At 43.8% G+C, this 14,192-nt stretch overlaps 2 protein-coding genes across 2 annotated transcripts; both read right to left on the bottom strand.

Annotated features, from left to right (window-relative positions):
• Positions 1-2,114: 2,114 nt before the first annotated feature.
• LOC121162951 (olfactory receptor 7A10-like) lies at positions 2,115-3,041 on the bottom strand. The gene has a single exon (XM_040990175.1). The coding sequence runs from the start codon at positions 3,039-3,041 to the stop codon at positions 2,115-2,117; it is 927 nt and encodes a 308-aa protein (XP_040846109.1).
• A 5,433-nt stretch (positions 3,042-8,474) lies between these two features.
• LOC121162950 (olfactory receptor 7A10-like) lies at positions 8,475-9,413 on the bottom strand. Its single transcript, XM_040990174.1, has one exon. The coding sequence runs from the start codon at positions 9,411-9,413 to the stop codon at positions 8,475-8,477; it is 939 nt and encodes a 312-aa protein (XP_040846108.1).
• Positions 9,414-14,192: the final 4,779 nt, after the last annotated feature.

Below are 14,192 nucleotides of genomic sequence, written 5' to 3'. Positions count from 1 at the left end.
GATTCCCAAAGAAACTTTGTCTAAAGTGATTCCAGACCTGATTCTTGTGTGTGTGCATGCCAGTACAGGGTTCAACACAGTCTGTCACCCCAATTAGCTTGTGCACATGCTGGTGCTTGCATTTGCTGGGTCAGTTCTGTTTCCAGCCCTGTCTTCCACACGAACCCATGGGTGTGTTGCAGTCCAGCCTGATTCTGCCCGGCACACACACGGTCCTCAGGCAAACCAGTGGGAGCTGCAGCCTGGTTGGGGTGAATCTCCATAACTCCCACCATGCCCGCCCCCTGCCCTGGTTCCCGTGCTTGCCAGTATGTACAGCAGTCTAGTCCAGTCTGTCCCACATCCCATTGAGCTCTCATACATGTCAATGGGTATTGAAACCTAGTTCAACCCAACCAGACCCACTATCCAGCCCACACACATGCTGGCAGTGCCGTTCTGTCCAGCCAGCGCTGCCCCAGTCCTGGTTTTCATGCTGTCCAGTGGTATCCAAAGAGGGAGGTGCCCACTTTTTCCCTACCAGGCTACTCCCACTCCCACATGATGCTCTCCACAGGTGGTTCTGTGGTTTAACTTGACAGAATTAGGCCCCAGTGCCAGCCTCTGCCAACTGCCTTTTGATAAAGGAAAGTAGAATTTTGCAAAAATCTTGCAGTAATATTAGGCTACCTAAGGGCTTCTGAAATGTCCACAGGTATCTAAAATGAAAGATGAGAAATAATGTGGTTAAGTTACCAAGGTAAAGGAGAAATATTGTCAAAGAAGGGATAGCTAACTTTCTTTGTGTCATATTTTTAAAGAAAATTATTTAAAGGACAGAGGAAGTAAGAGGGAGGGAGTGAGAGAGAGAGAAATCTTCTATCAGCTGGCTCATTCCCAATGGGTCGTGATAGCCAGGGCTGGGCCTCCATGATGCCAGGAGCTTCATCCTGGTCTCCCACCTGGGTGACAGGAATCCACACCCATCTGCAGCCTTCCCAGATGCATTATCCAGGAATGGATTAGAAGTGGAGCATCTGGGACTCAGATAGCTGCTTCCATGTGGGATCATGGCGTCACCAACACCAGCTGAACCTGCTAAGTCATATTGTCATAAAGGTTCTAATACTGGGCTCAGAAATAGCACAGGCTTTCTGGATGTGTGAGCAACATTCTTTTGGTTATGTGGAAATGTATGTCAATGAATTCCTTATCCATTGCACCTCCGTTACGATGAACTTGCTTTAATAATCAAATCACAAGATGTCAGTTTCATGCTTATGTGTGGTGGGCTTTTAAAATGTAATCTGTCTTGGGTATCAGATACAAGAAAAGCATAAAATAGGTGTCTTGTTGATGTGGCTGGACTAGAACATTTAAACCTTTTATTACAACAATTCTTCAACATATGTCATCTGTCAAATAGGCTGCTAACAAGGAGAATATTGAATACTTTCATTGGATGCTATTGGACAAGAAATTGTATCGTGGGATATGTGTTAACTTCACTTCTGCACACTTAACCCCAATGCAAGGAGTGTGCATATTGGTGCTGCTAACTAACATTTAATGAATAGTCACCTGGGATACATATACAACGGAATATCGCCCAGCAATTGAAAGAATGAATTTTATCTTTTTGCAACAAATTCGGTACGACTCCAGAACATTATGCATACTGAAATTGTCCAAACCTTAAAAAGGTAAATTGATGTGGTAGTTAAAAACAACAACAAAAAAATGTAGCCATGAAATACACAAAAGCAATCTATATACTGCAAAAAAAATGCACATGGAATTAGAAGTTGTTCAGCGTATAAAGTGCCTCCTCATTCACTTCCATTTCCCCAGGAAATTTTTTTGAATCCTTCTGTATTTCTGGAAAAATCTTAACAATAGAATTGGGGAAAAAAAGAAACACAAGAAAGAAAGTATGTTGAACTACCAGAGATAATAGCAGAGCAATGCAATGGTTCTTTCCTTTGCAGTGTACACAGTGGAATTAATCATTGCAAAAAAATAAAGCCAAGACAGGAAACAGACTAAGCAAGCTCTAAATGCAATGCAGTGTCTGACCCTGAATTGAGACGTGAAGTCACTGACACCGCTCAGCCCCAACACCATGGGTTCCACTATTATTTATGGAATAACAGTCTTTTCAGAGCCCTCTTCATGTCTGTGTTCCTCAGGCTGTAGATGAAGGGGTTCAGCATGGGGGTGACCACGGTGTACATCACTGAGGCTGCTGCGGTTGAGGCTGAACTTGGGGCAGCACTGGCACTGAGGTACACACCTAGTCCTGTGACATAAAATAGGGAGATGGCAGAGAGGTGAGAGGCGCAGGTGGAAAAGGCTTTATACTTGCCCTGAGCTGACGAGATGGCACGGATGGAGGAGGCGATCTTGGAGTAAGAGTACAGGATCCCAGCCAGAGGACCTGCTGCCAACAGCACAGCTGCAAGATACATCATGAGGTCATTGAGAAAGGTGTCAGAACAGGCTCTGTGGATGACCTGATTCAACTCACAGAAGAAGTGAGGGATTTCCACGTGTGTGCAGAAGCTCAGCCTCAGCACCAGTAAGCTGTGTAAGATGCCATCCAGGACACTGATGACCCAGCACATCAGAACGAGCTGCACACAGAGCCGGGGATTCATGATGACCGTGTAGTGCAGGGGGTGGCAGATGGCCACATAACGGTCATAGGCCATCACGCTCAGGAGAAAGTCATCCAATCCTGCAAAGACTATGGAGAAGAACATCTGTGTGATGCAGCCTGCATAGCTGATGGCTCTGCTGTGCGTCTGGATGTTCTCCAGCATCTTGGGGATGTTGGTGGAGGTGTAGAAGACGTCCACCATGGACAGGTTGGCGAGGAAGAAGTACATGGGCGTGTGGAGGTGTGGGTCAGAGAGGATGGCCAGGATGATGAGCAGGTTCCCACTGACAGTGACCAGGTACATGGAGAGGAATAACTCAAAGATGAGAGGCTGCAGGGCTGGGTCCTCTGAGAATCCCAGGAGAAGGAATTCTGAAAGCTGAGTTTGATTTCTTATTTTCATGTGGTACATGTCACTACCAGGAAGAAGTAGTAACCAACAGAGCAGAAATTCAAAATACATGCTTTCCTGAAGAGCATGCAACTCTGTTTCTACTTTGGTTAAGTCCTCATGGGATTACTGATCAAAAATTCATTTCCACTCCAAGTCCTTCCCTAAAGCCTCAAATACGGGTGCAGTCATTTTTGTTCATACAATTTGCAAAATAGGGAGTTCTCCAAATTTTGCTGAGCTCAAAAGTTACACGTTACGATTCTTTCAGAGCAAGCAACATTTTAAACACATTTTTCATTGCACTGAAGCACATTCCAAGTACATATGAAAGGATTCCACGGAAGAACAGCTGCTGTTACAGTGATCAGTCTTGGTAGGTCAGGAGATGAAAAAAAGACAAGTACAGTGCCCGGCACGGTAGCTTAGCGGCTAAAGACCATGCCTTGCATGCACCACGGTGCCATATGGGTACCAGTTTGTGTCCTGGCTGCTTCACTTCCCATGCAGCTGCAAGCTAGTGGCCTGGGAAAGCAGCAGAGGTTGGCGTAAAGCCTTGGGACCCTGCACTTGAGTGGGATAACCAGAAGAAGCTCCTTGGCTCCTGGCTTTGGATTAGCTCAGCTCTGACCGTTGCGGCCACTTGGTGAGTGAAACAGTGGATGGATATCCTTCTGTATGGCTCTCCTGTCTGTCAAGTTGATACCCCATGCTAACTAAATGAACAACTCTGAAGAAAAGGCAAGAACAGAACTGTCTCACCCAACAGCACACCACGAAATTGATGAAGTTGTAGAACGTGCAAATAGTTGGAAAAACTTGAGTGGATCCAACCCACAGGTGATGCAATAACTGTCGAGCAGGTGTCTTTGATAGAGCTGTTCTTACTGCATCATTAAGATAACATTGAGTTATGTGAGAGCGCAGTGAGAGAAGACAGAAGACCCTGAGACCTGTGTGTTCCAGCAGCTGCTGCTATCAGGATTGTCATGCAGACATTTCCCCTCTCCTGGTCTTTTCCTGTCAATAATGGGACAGTCAGTTACAGCAACTCTTCACCACCTGAATGGGCAGGGTGGTGACTCAGTCTGCAGAGGCTGTTCCAGGGCCAGGAGTGTTTATCCCCTCTTCTCTAACCCGTATTGAGTGGTGACCAACCAGGCTCCTTCACACTGCCAAGCTGGTACGACCTCACTCCACCACGTGTCCCTCCACGTTGAAAATTCGTTCTCTCCTCCCACAAAGGTCCAAATGCTACAAAGTCAGCTTCATGTATTCTAGGCAGTTTACGCTTATGATTTTTTTTTTATTAGAATGGATCTTTTCTTGCCCTCATTTCATCAGTAATGGTTATCGCCCAAGGAGATCCAACATTTCCCTGCCCTTTGATAATCACGAATAAATGCATTCAATAGTTCAGGACAGCAGTCAGCAACCCCAGACCTATCCCAGGTGTCAGCTAGGTTAGTCCAATTCTAGGTTAACCGCAAGGAAAGCTGTCTGTGTCCATAGTCTGCGAACCCTCTTGCAGTGTCTGCCAGGCTCACCTCCCTGGCAGCTCCAGGAGGAAAGTGTCTGTATGGATGCCCACGTTCCTCCCTGGATGCTGGATGCTGGATGCTGGAGACTGAAGCTCTGTCCCAGGCACAGCAGAGAGAAGGAGGGAAGCACCGGTCCCTGAGCCTGACTCAGGACCCCAAATGCCACAAGCAGGCTGCTTCTAGCCCGAGGCTGCACAGTCCGAGGGAACACAGCAGAGGACCCACTTACAACTCCTGGCACCTGCTCATTAGGCAGCTCCCTGACCTCTAAGCACCTGCTGGCCCTGAGGGACTCTGGCCATGGCACAGCGCCGTGTTCTTGCAGGTGTTTCCCAAGAGACCCTGATGGACTCAAGTGAATCCTCCCTCTCTTTCTCCTGCTCTGCGGCAATCGCAAATAGCTGCCATTTAGTTCCTCACTTTACAATGTTTTGCTTAGTGAGACAAGCCAGTTCCCCAGATAATTATGTGTTTCTCCTAGTATGTCATAGTTAATATTGAACACAAAAATAATGTAGAAATGGAAAGAGCATCTTGAGATTTGTTTGTTGTTTCTGCTCCTGGGAAACTGATTTCTCTAAGCTTTTGCTTGTTGAATTTGATGGTTAGTGCTTCCCTAAGCCTGTGACTCGTGTGTTGTAGTCAATATTTTAGCTATAACAGAATGATTTATTATATATTTCAAAATAATTAGTGGTATACACTTCTCAATACTTACATATGATAATATTTAGGGAGACAAAAATGCAATTAATGTGATTAATTGTTACACATTATTCACACATTTTAATTATATTATATACCCTAAAAAAGTCAAAATATTTTCTGTTATTCAAAATAAATTAATGTAAAAAAGCAAAAAAAATTAACACAAAAATAAATTCTTATACGATCCAATTATTTTGTTTGAAAATATTTAAAAAGTTTTCATTGCAACTTATTAAAGACTAACCAATACTGCATGAACCCTTAACAAACCCTCACTTTAAATATCTAGCCACATGGTCCTCCATATACCTACATTATGGACTTATTTGTGCTTCTGCCTAATTATGTAGCTAGTACTGAATTATGGTAGAGAGAATGTAAATGGATCCGTGATCTAATAAAATGTCTTCTCTAAGCTTTCACCAACCAGTTTGAGAAAGTCTAACCATTCCTCATGGATTTCCTCAACCAAGTATCACACTTCTTGATGTGCTTTTTTTTTTTTCTTTACTAAACATAGGGCATATGTCAACTTGACCCTCAGGAAGTTAAATGTATTTGGGTGTCTTAAATATAACTCATAGCATGGGACGGGTCAAATGGAAATCAAAGAAAATAGGTGCACACCCAACAGTGCTAAAATGCCAGTCTTGTAGAAAACTTCTAGAACTTAAACTTGTGGTAGCTTTCCTATTTCCTCCTGTGGTTGATTTTGAATGCATCCCTACTTCCAGATCAATGATGCATTCCCAATGAAATTGTTAAATAGATCTTGACAGCAGGATGCTGGGCTCTCTGCCGTTGGCTATGCCTGCAATGCAAGGATAGGATGAAATACCCGAATGATGGACTTATGACTGTTGGGGAAATCAGGGGGCAGATGGATTTGTGAGGGATGAGGCATAATCCCAGAGCCGATGCAAGTGCATCATAAAATAACAACAAAAAGAGAAATAAAAACAAAATGATCTTTATGGAAAGAGCATCTTGAGACTTGATGGTTGTTTCTACTCCTGGGAAATTCTGAATTCTCTAGTTTTTTTTTTTTTTTTACTTGTTGGATAGGATGGTTCATGTTGCACTAAGCTGTGACCATAAAGGAAGTGAGAATACGTTTTTCAAAAAGTAAGGCATGAGGGGAATTGAGCTAGGGAAAGAAGGGAGGGAAAGCAGAATGGTGTCTTGGCAATCGTATTTGCCCAATTTAATCAAAAGCTACAAAGAGTTAAAAGGAAATACGTGTGTGTGTGTGTGTGTGTGTGTGTTCTTTGGGGAAAAAATGTATTTCCTGGATTAAAATAAACAGAACAACTCACATATTCTCTGAAAGCAAACACTGCCGTCTTCTTCGTTGAGTTCTGTTGAAACGATGGCTGAATTCCTCCAGTGGAAATTCATATTTATGAAGCTGGGACAAATAGAATAAAGCTTACTAACTGTTCTTTGCGCTCAGACAAGGTCAAGCTCTGTTGTGTTCTGCTCAGGAGAGCACTCCCATTTTTAACTTTGGGTTTCTTGTGCAGGTGGAGGGCACGATCACCTGCTATTAAAGTGGGTCCCGGGGAAACAGCTTGAAGTGACGACTTCTAACCAGGATGGCTCAAAGTCTCACACAAGCTCCATGAGCAACTCAAGCATAAAAAGCAAGGAATTACAGAACTTTAAGTGACATAACGACTCATAAATGACTCTTCACCATCATAAATTCTTTTGTTCCACGAAATGTGAATGTCCCATAAAATAGTTGCTATATTTGTATGCCTTCATCATTTTTAAAGAAGATACATTTTTATATACTTTGGAATCTTTTTTATGGCATCAATTTAATACATTTGGTTTGTTCATAGGAGTTGTATTTTGCAATACCTACAAATTCTGAACTACACAATCCATTTTTGAAGGACTTAGATTCTAAATGACACGGGATCACCAGTGAGAAATAAAAAAGGACATGATCAGGAATGTGTGTTCTGTGGAGGAACTAAAGAAATATGAGCATAAGTGCTTTTGAGAAAAAAAAAGAATGGTTTTAGCCTAAGATATTGTAAGAATTTGTAGCAGTGCAAGAGGAATAGAAAAGTTGGGTGTATTAGTTAAGCTTGTGGAAAGGTGTGGAATATTTGTAGAGAATGAATTTGGTGGAAATACATTTTTCATGTATTAAGGTGATTTTTAAGCGTGGGTTATATTATAACATATACAGCTCAGAGATGACCACATACATGGTAGATGCTAGATTTGTGATCTCCAAGGAATACCTCTCACACATTTTGACCTTTTTCATACTTCAAAATTAAACTTCTTTGGGAGATAGTTGTACATGAATATGCATTTATAACAAATACATGCATTCTTGAGTCAGTTTTCCAAATGATAATACCTCTCAAAATGACAGTAGAAAAATGACATCCCGCGTATCATTACTGAGAACAACCAAAATACACAGCAGGTGCACCCACACAAACTCTCCTGTGCATTTATTTCACAGCTGCAACTCTGCTCTTGGTCTGATACCAGAACTCTGTCCATGATGATAGCATTTCAAAATCGTACAGAAGATAAACAGGTCCACCCAAAGGAAATGGAGCAGAGTATGTTTGCCGTGACTATGATGGACACTGGCCCAGGGAACTGAAATGGAACTGCAACCTAAACACAGGTGTAAGACCCAGTGAGAAAGCACACATTCCAATATTTAATCCCATCATCAGCGAAGAATTTATATTAGGGAAAGGCATGGGAGTGACGCATGTAAGGCAGAAAATTGAGGTCTCAAAGGTTCCTGTCCTATAGATTATATAAATGACCTAGTTATCACATGGGGTCCAACTTTGGACTCCACGCGACTACTTCTCAGTAAAAATAAATACCACTCAATTTCATATATGACACTAGGGAGAGTTTATTTCAAAGGCCCGTTATTCTAGTTCACGTCCAATCACTGAGGATGTTTTGAGGGAAAGAATGAAAATATCCAAGAGAAACTTGTCATATACTGAAGACAGTTGAAACAAAAAAATGAGACGCATACATTTTACAGGGAGGTTGAAATCAGAGCAGTGCGAACTCCAGTGAACAAGAAGAAAGAATCTGTTCTATTTTCACAAGCTGAACTTAGAGAATAAGATTTCTTGAAACGGAGGCATTTGATCTCTGGAGTGTTTAGCACTTCTTTAGCCACAAGACATTGGGCTGTTCATGATTTCCAGCCCAAAGATCTTTTCAGAGCCTTCTTGATGTCTGCATTCCTCAGGCTGTAGATGAAGGGGTTCAGCATGGGAGTTACCACTGTGTACATCACCGAGGCTGCTGCGGTTGAGGCTGAACTTGGGGCAGCACTGGCACTGAGGTACACACCTAGAAGTGTGCCATAAAATAGGGAGACGGCAGAGAGGTGAGAGGCACAGGTGGAAAAGGCTTTATACTTGCCCTGAGCTGAGGAGATGGCACGGATGGAGGAGGCAATCTGAGAGTAAGAGTACAGGATCCCAGCCAGAGGACCTCCCACCAGCAGCACTGCTGCAAGATACATCATGAGGTCATTAAGAAAAGTGTTAGAGCAGGCACTGTGGACCACCTGATTCAACTCACAGAAGAAGTGATGGATTTCCCCGTGTGTGCAGAAGCTCAGCCTCAGCACCAGTAAGCTGTGTAACATGGCATTCAGTACACCGATGGTCCAGCACATCAGAACCAGCTGTACACAGAGACTGGGGGTCATGATGACCGTGTAGTGCAGGGGATGGCAGATGGCCACATAACGGTCATAGGCCATCACAACCAGGAGAAAATTATCCAGACTTCCAAACAGCAGGAAGAAGAACGTCTGTGTGATGCAGCCTGCATAGCTGATGGCTCTGCTCTGCGTCTGAATGTTCACCAGCATCTTGGGGATGTTGGTGGTGGTGTAGAAGACGTCCACCATGGACAGGTTGGCGAGGAAGAAGTACATGGGTGTGTGGAGGTGTGGGTTTGAGAGGATGGCCAGGGCGATGAGCAGGTTCCCACTGACAGTGACCAGGTACATGGAGAGGAACAGGCCAAAGATGAGAGGCTGCAGGGCTGGGTCCTCTGAGATTCCCAGGAGAAGGAATTCTGAAAGCTGGGTTTGGTTGCTCAGTGTCTTGTGGTACATGTCACTACCAGGAACCAATAGTTTAACCTGAATCATACAAAGAAGATTTAACCAACAGAGCAGAAAGCCAGAATTCATGTTTTTCCATTTAGAATCTGGCTCCCACATTTGGAGATGGCTCAGTTCCCATGAGTCATTCCCAGAGGGATCAATGAGCAAGAATTTCTTCCCACCCTCAGACCTTTCCTAAAGGATCAAGCATGTCTCACATTTAAAGAACCACATGTCAAGTGGCTCTTCGACATCTTGATAAATATCTATCCTTTAGTAATTACAAATGCACCACTGGTTTTTCCAATTAAGTGCATTTTTAAAAAGGCAGGAGAAGCAGTGTATGATATATGGTTTCATGTTCCTTACGAAATCCTGGGATTCAATTTTGATTATGAATGATAAGATGACTTTTAGCCACATGGTGCAACGGAAAGTGGTTTGGCTTTGAGTAAATGATTCAGGAATGTTGGCGATAAGGAATCCCAATGGGTGTCACAGGATAAGAAAAACTCCACAGGGAGCAGGTTGGACATATATATAAATCTGACTTACTGACACTCAGTTTGCAGAACCAAACTTTTGCTGATTTAATGACATTGGGTTTAAAACCGAGAATCGGTTTTGACATCAGAAAACTACAGGTTTTCATGAGTCTCCTAAAATTCACCAAGAGGGTCCGTGACAATGTCTTGGAAAACACAGCCAACAAATTCCCTTATTGTTGTGAATCCATGTTGTAAAATAGTTTTCCAATTTTGATGACCTTTCTTGAGTTTGGATTCAGATATTTTTTCACCAGACATTATGGAACACAATAGCATACCTTCCAAATGTATTATTATTTGCCCCAAAGTACATTCAAGTACACCTCAACTGATTCCATGGCAGAAAAGGAGCCATCACAACGGCCAATCTTTGTAGATCAGAAGGCAGTAAGGACAGGAATGAAAGTCTCTCACCTGACAGCACACCAGGAAAGTGCTGAAATTGCAGCAGAAAATGAGAGGGACAGGAAAGCCTTGAGTGTATCCAACTCACAGGTGATGTAATGACTCCGAAGCAGGTGTCTTTGATAGAGCTGTTCTTACTGCATCATTAAGATAACACTGAGTTATGTGAGAGCGCAGTGAGAGAAGACAGAAGACCCTGAGACCTGTGTGTTCCAGCAGCTGGATTTCCGTGAAGACACGTCCCCTCTCCTGGCCCTTTCCTGTCAATAATGGGACAGTCAGTTACACCTCCTCTAAACAACCCAAATGGGCAGGGTGGTGACTCAGTCTGTAGGAGCTATTCCAGGGCCAGGACTTGTGATCACCCCTTCTCTAATTGGTTTCAAGTGTTGGACGACCAGGTGACTTCAACCTGCAAAATTGATAAAACCTCACTCCATCCACCACATGTCCCTCCACATAGAAAACTCCTCCTCTGCTTCCCCAGATCTCCAGAGGCTGCAAAGTTGGCTTATGTGCACACTCAGCAACTTATGCCTCTGATTGTCTATTAGAATGGATCTTTTCTTGCCCGCATTTCTAAATCAGCAATCACCATTGCCCTAGGAGAACCAGCAATTTCCTGCCCTTTGATTATCATGAATAAATGCATTCATTAGGCAAGTATTGCAGTCAACAATCCCATAGCTGTCTAGGGTACTAGCTATGTTGGACCAGTTCTTGCTTAAACCCAGGGAAAGCTCTCTGTGTCCACAGCCTGGGACCCCTCCTGCTATGTCTGCCAGGCTCACCTGCCTGGGAACTTTATGACTAAAGTGTCTGTATGGATGCCCACATTCCTCCCTGGAAGCTGGATGCTGCAGACTGAAGCTCTGTCCCAGGCACAGCAGAGAGAAGGAGGGAAGCTCTCGTCCCTGAGCCAGACTCAGGACCCCAAATGCCACAAGCAGGCTGCTTCTAGCCCGAGGCTGCACAGTCTGAGGGACCACAGCAGAGGAGCTCCTTACAGCTCCCGGCACCTGCTCATTAGGCAGCTCCCTGGCCTCTAAGCACCTGCTGGCCCTGAGGGACTCTGGCCAGGACACAGCGCCGTGTTCTTGCAGGTGTTTCCCAAGAGACCATGATGGACTCAAGTGAATCCTCCCTCTCTTTCTCCTGCTCTGCGGCAATCGCAAATAGCTGCCATTTAATTCCTCACTTTGCAATGTTTTGCTTAGTGAGACAAGCCAGTTCCCCAGATAATTATGTGTTTCTCCTAGTATGTCATAGTTAATATTGCACACAAAAATAATGTAGGAATGGAAAGAGCTTCTTGAGATTTGATTGCTGTTTCTACTCCTGGGAAACTGATTTCTTTAATTTGTTAGTTGTTGAATATAATGGTTAGTGGTGCACTAAGCCTGCGAGTAATATATTGTGCTTCCTATTTTAAAATTCAGCTTACAATAATTTATTCCATATTTCAAACTAATTAGAGTTATACGCTTCTCAATACTTATATTGGATACTATATTTAAAAAGATTTATTAATTCTTATTGGAAGGTCAGATATACGGAGAAGAGGAGAGGCAGAGAGGAAGATCTTCTGTCCGATGATTTATTTCCCAAGTGACTGCAATGGTCAGAGCTGAGCCAATCCAACACCAGGAGCCAGGAGCTTCTTCCGGGTCTCCCACGCGAGTGCAGGGTCCCAAGGCTTTGGGCCGTCCTTGACTGCTTTCCCAGGCCACAGGCAGGGAGCTGGATTCAAGCATGGCTGCTGGGATTAGAACCGGTACCCATATGGCATCACATATGGTGCCTGCAAAGTCAGAACTTCTTTTTCTTCCCGTGATTGATTTTATCTTATGGATTTTCATTTAAGAGGCAGCACAGTATGTATATATGTCTATCATACTGAGATCTGAAGCTTTGATGCAACATGAATTCTTACTTCCAAATGAAGGATTGATTCCCGATCAAGCTGTTCCATGTATCTTGAAAATAGGATGCTGCACCGTGTGCCATTGTCCAACCTTACGCTATTAGGATATGATTGAATAGCAGAATGATGGACTTATGAATTTTTGAGGGACTATGCTATTGTAATAGTTTAGGGGAAATCGGGGTGGGGGATTTGTGAGATGAGATGGGAAACCTCAAAGCCTATGGAACTGTATCATAACATAATAATAAAAAATAATGAATACAAAAATAATAAATAGAAAGAATTGCTTAGGGTTTGATTCCTGCTTCTGCTTCCAGGCAACGTTGAATTCTCTAATTTTTTTATTTGTCGAATAAGATGGTTGTTGGTATACTAAGTTGTGACTATCCAGGAGAGTGAGAAAGTAATTTTTCAAAAATTGAGGAATAAAGGACGGAAAGAATGAGGGGAATTGAGTTAGGGAAGGAAGGGAGGGTAGGTACGATGATATCTTTGCGGTTGCATCTGCCAAGTTTAATCAAAACTCAACAGGAGCTAAAAGCCAAAAGTATTACACACACACACACACACACACACACACACACACACACACACAGAGGTACTTCAGAAAGTTCAAGTAAAAGTGAAATTCGATGACAGGTTTTTGGGGGCTTGCATTGTGACATTGCCCCCCCCCCCCACATTGCAGCACCGGTTCAAGTCCCAGCCGCTTTGCCTCCGTGCAACTGCTGGCCAGTGCACATGGGAGACAGGCAGAATTCTATCCAAGAGCCTGAGCACTCCACACCCCATGTGGGAGACACAGGTGGAATTCGTGGTTCTGGATTCAGCACTCAGCCACTGAGACCTTCTGGGGAGTGAAGCAGCATATAAGAGAGAACTCCCTCTCTGTCTGCATCTCCCTTCCTTTTGCTTAATCTGCCCCTCCAATCCTCAACTAAATCGGTTCAGTCAGCTCAGTCTTGGAGCATCCAAGGACCTGGGAGCAGCACTGACACTGGCTGGAGTATATCATGGCAATGTCACAGGTCTAATACAGCATGGAGGAAGAGACCACATCTCAGCAGACTAATTCTGAAAGACAGTCACCACAGCCACACAGAGAGACCCTCAAACGAAATTCAGAAATATCACCAAAGACTCGCAGCTGACGTCAGAACCGGTGGAGGCTGAGCTTCAGCATGAGTCTCCATTGGACCATTCCACTCTGTCACAAGATACCATCTCAAACTTTGTTTTTATTGTTTGTTGGTTCTTTTTGTACCAAAGGATAACATATACAGTAACCAAAATGATCAGAACAGAACAGGGTCATCACAGTCTGGTGATTCTTACTGTGGCTTCGTTTCCATGACGGAAGATAATGTTTAGAAACGATGTGTTGCTCAAGTTCACTTCTACTCTTCTATTACAAAGACGGGACATGTTGGAAGTCTTTGGGGGAATCAGAAACATTAGAGAAACACACACATTGGAGCAAGAACATGTGAGATCCTGACACACTGGATGAGAGCTCAAGTTCTATGAGAGTTGATGTTGTCACGCCTGAATGGGCAGGTGCATGACTGATGTCCAAGTGGCCCACTGAGCTTCTCCATTCCTCTCCCAAAGTGGCTGTGCCGGACTCAGAAAGGGAGGGTGGTGTCCTCCATTGCAGGCAAGGCGGCAAGGTCAGAGATCTCTCTGGAACTTTCCAAGCAGGTGCAGAAAGACTATATTCAAAGAAAAAGCACCTTCACCAGCCATTCACCCAACCCAAGACTCCTACCCCTGGACCACAAGACCCTTTCAGCACAAGCTACATGGACACAGGAGAGCAGAATACTATCATGCACCAGCAATCTGGGATGGAAAATTGTATTTCCTTTATTGGACACGTTTTCTGATTCCTACCCATCTAAAGGAAAT

The sequence above is a fragment of the Ochotona curzoniae genome, unplaced genomic scaffold, assembly GCF_017591425.1.
Source record: "Ochotona curzoniae isolate NIBS_2020 unplaced genomic scaffold, NIBS_Ocur_1.0 contig_605, whole genome shotgun sequence".
Classification (NCBI taxonomy): domain Eukaryota; kingdom Metazoa; phylum Chordata; class Mammalia; order Lagomorpha; family Ochotonidae; genus Ochotona; species Ochotona curzoniae.
The sequence above is the reverse complement of the archived record's forward strand: the minus strand, read 5'-3'. Positions and strand labels throughout refer to the sequence as shown.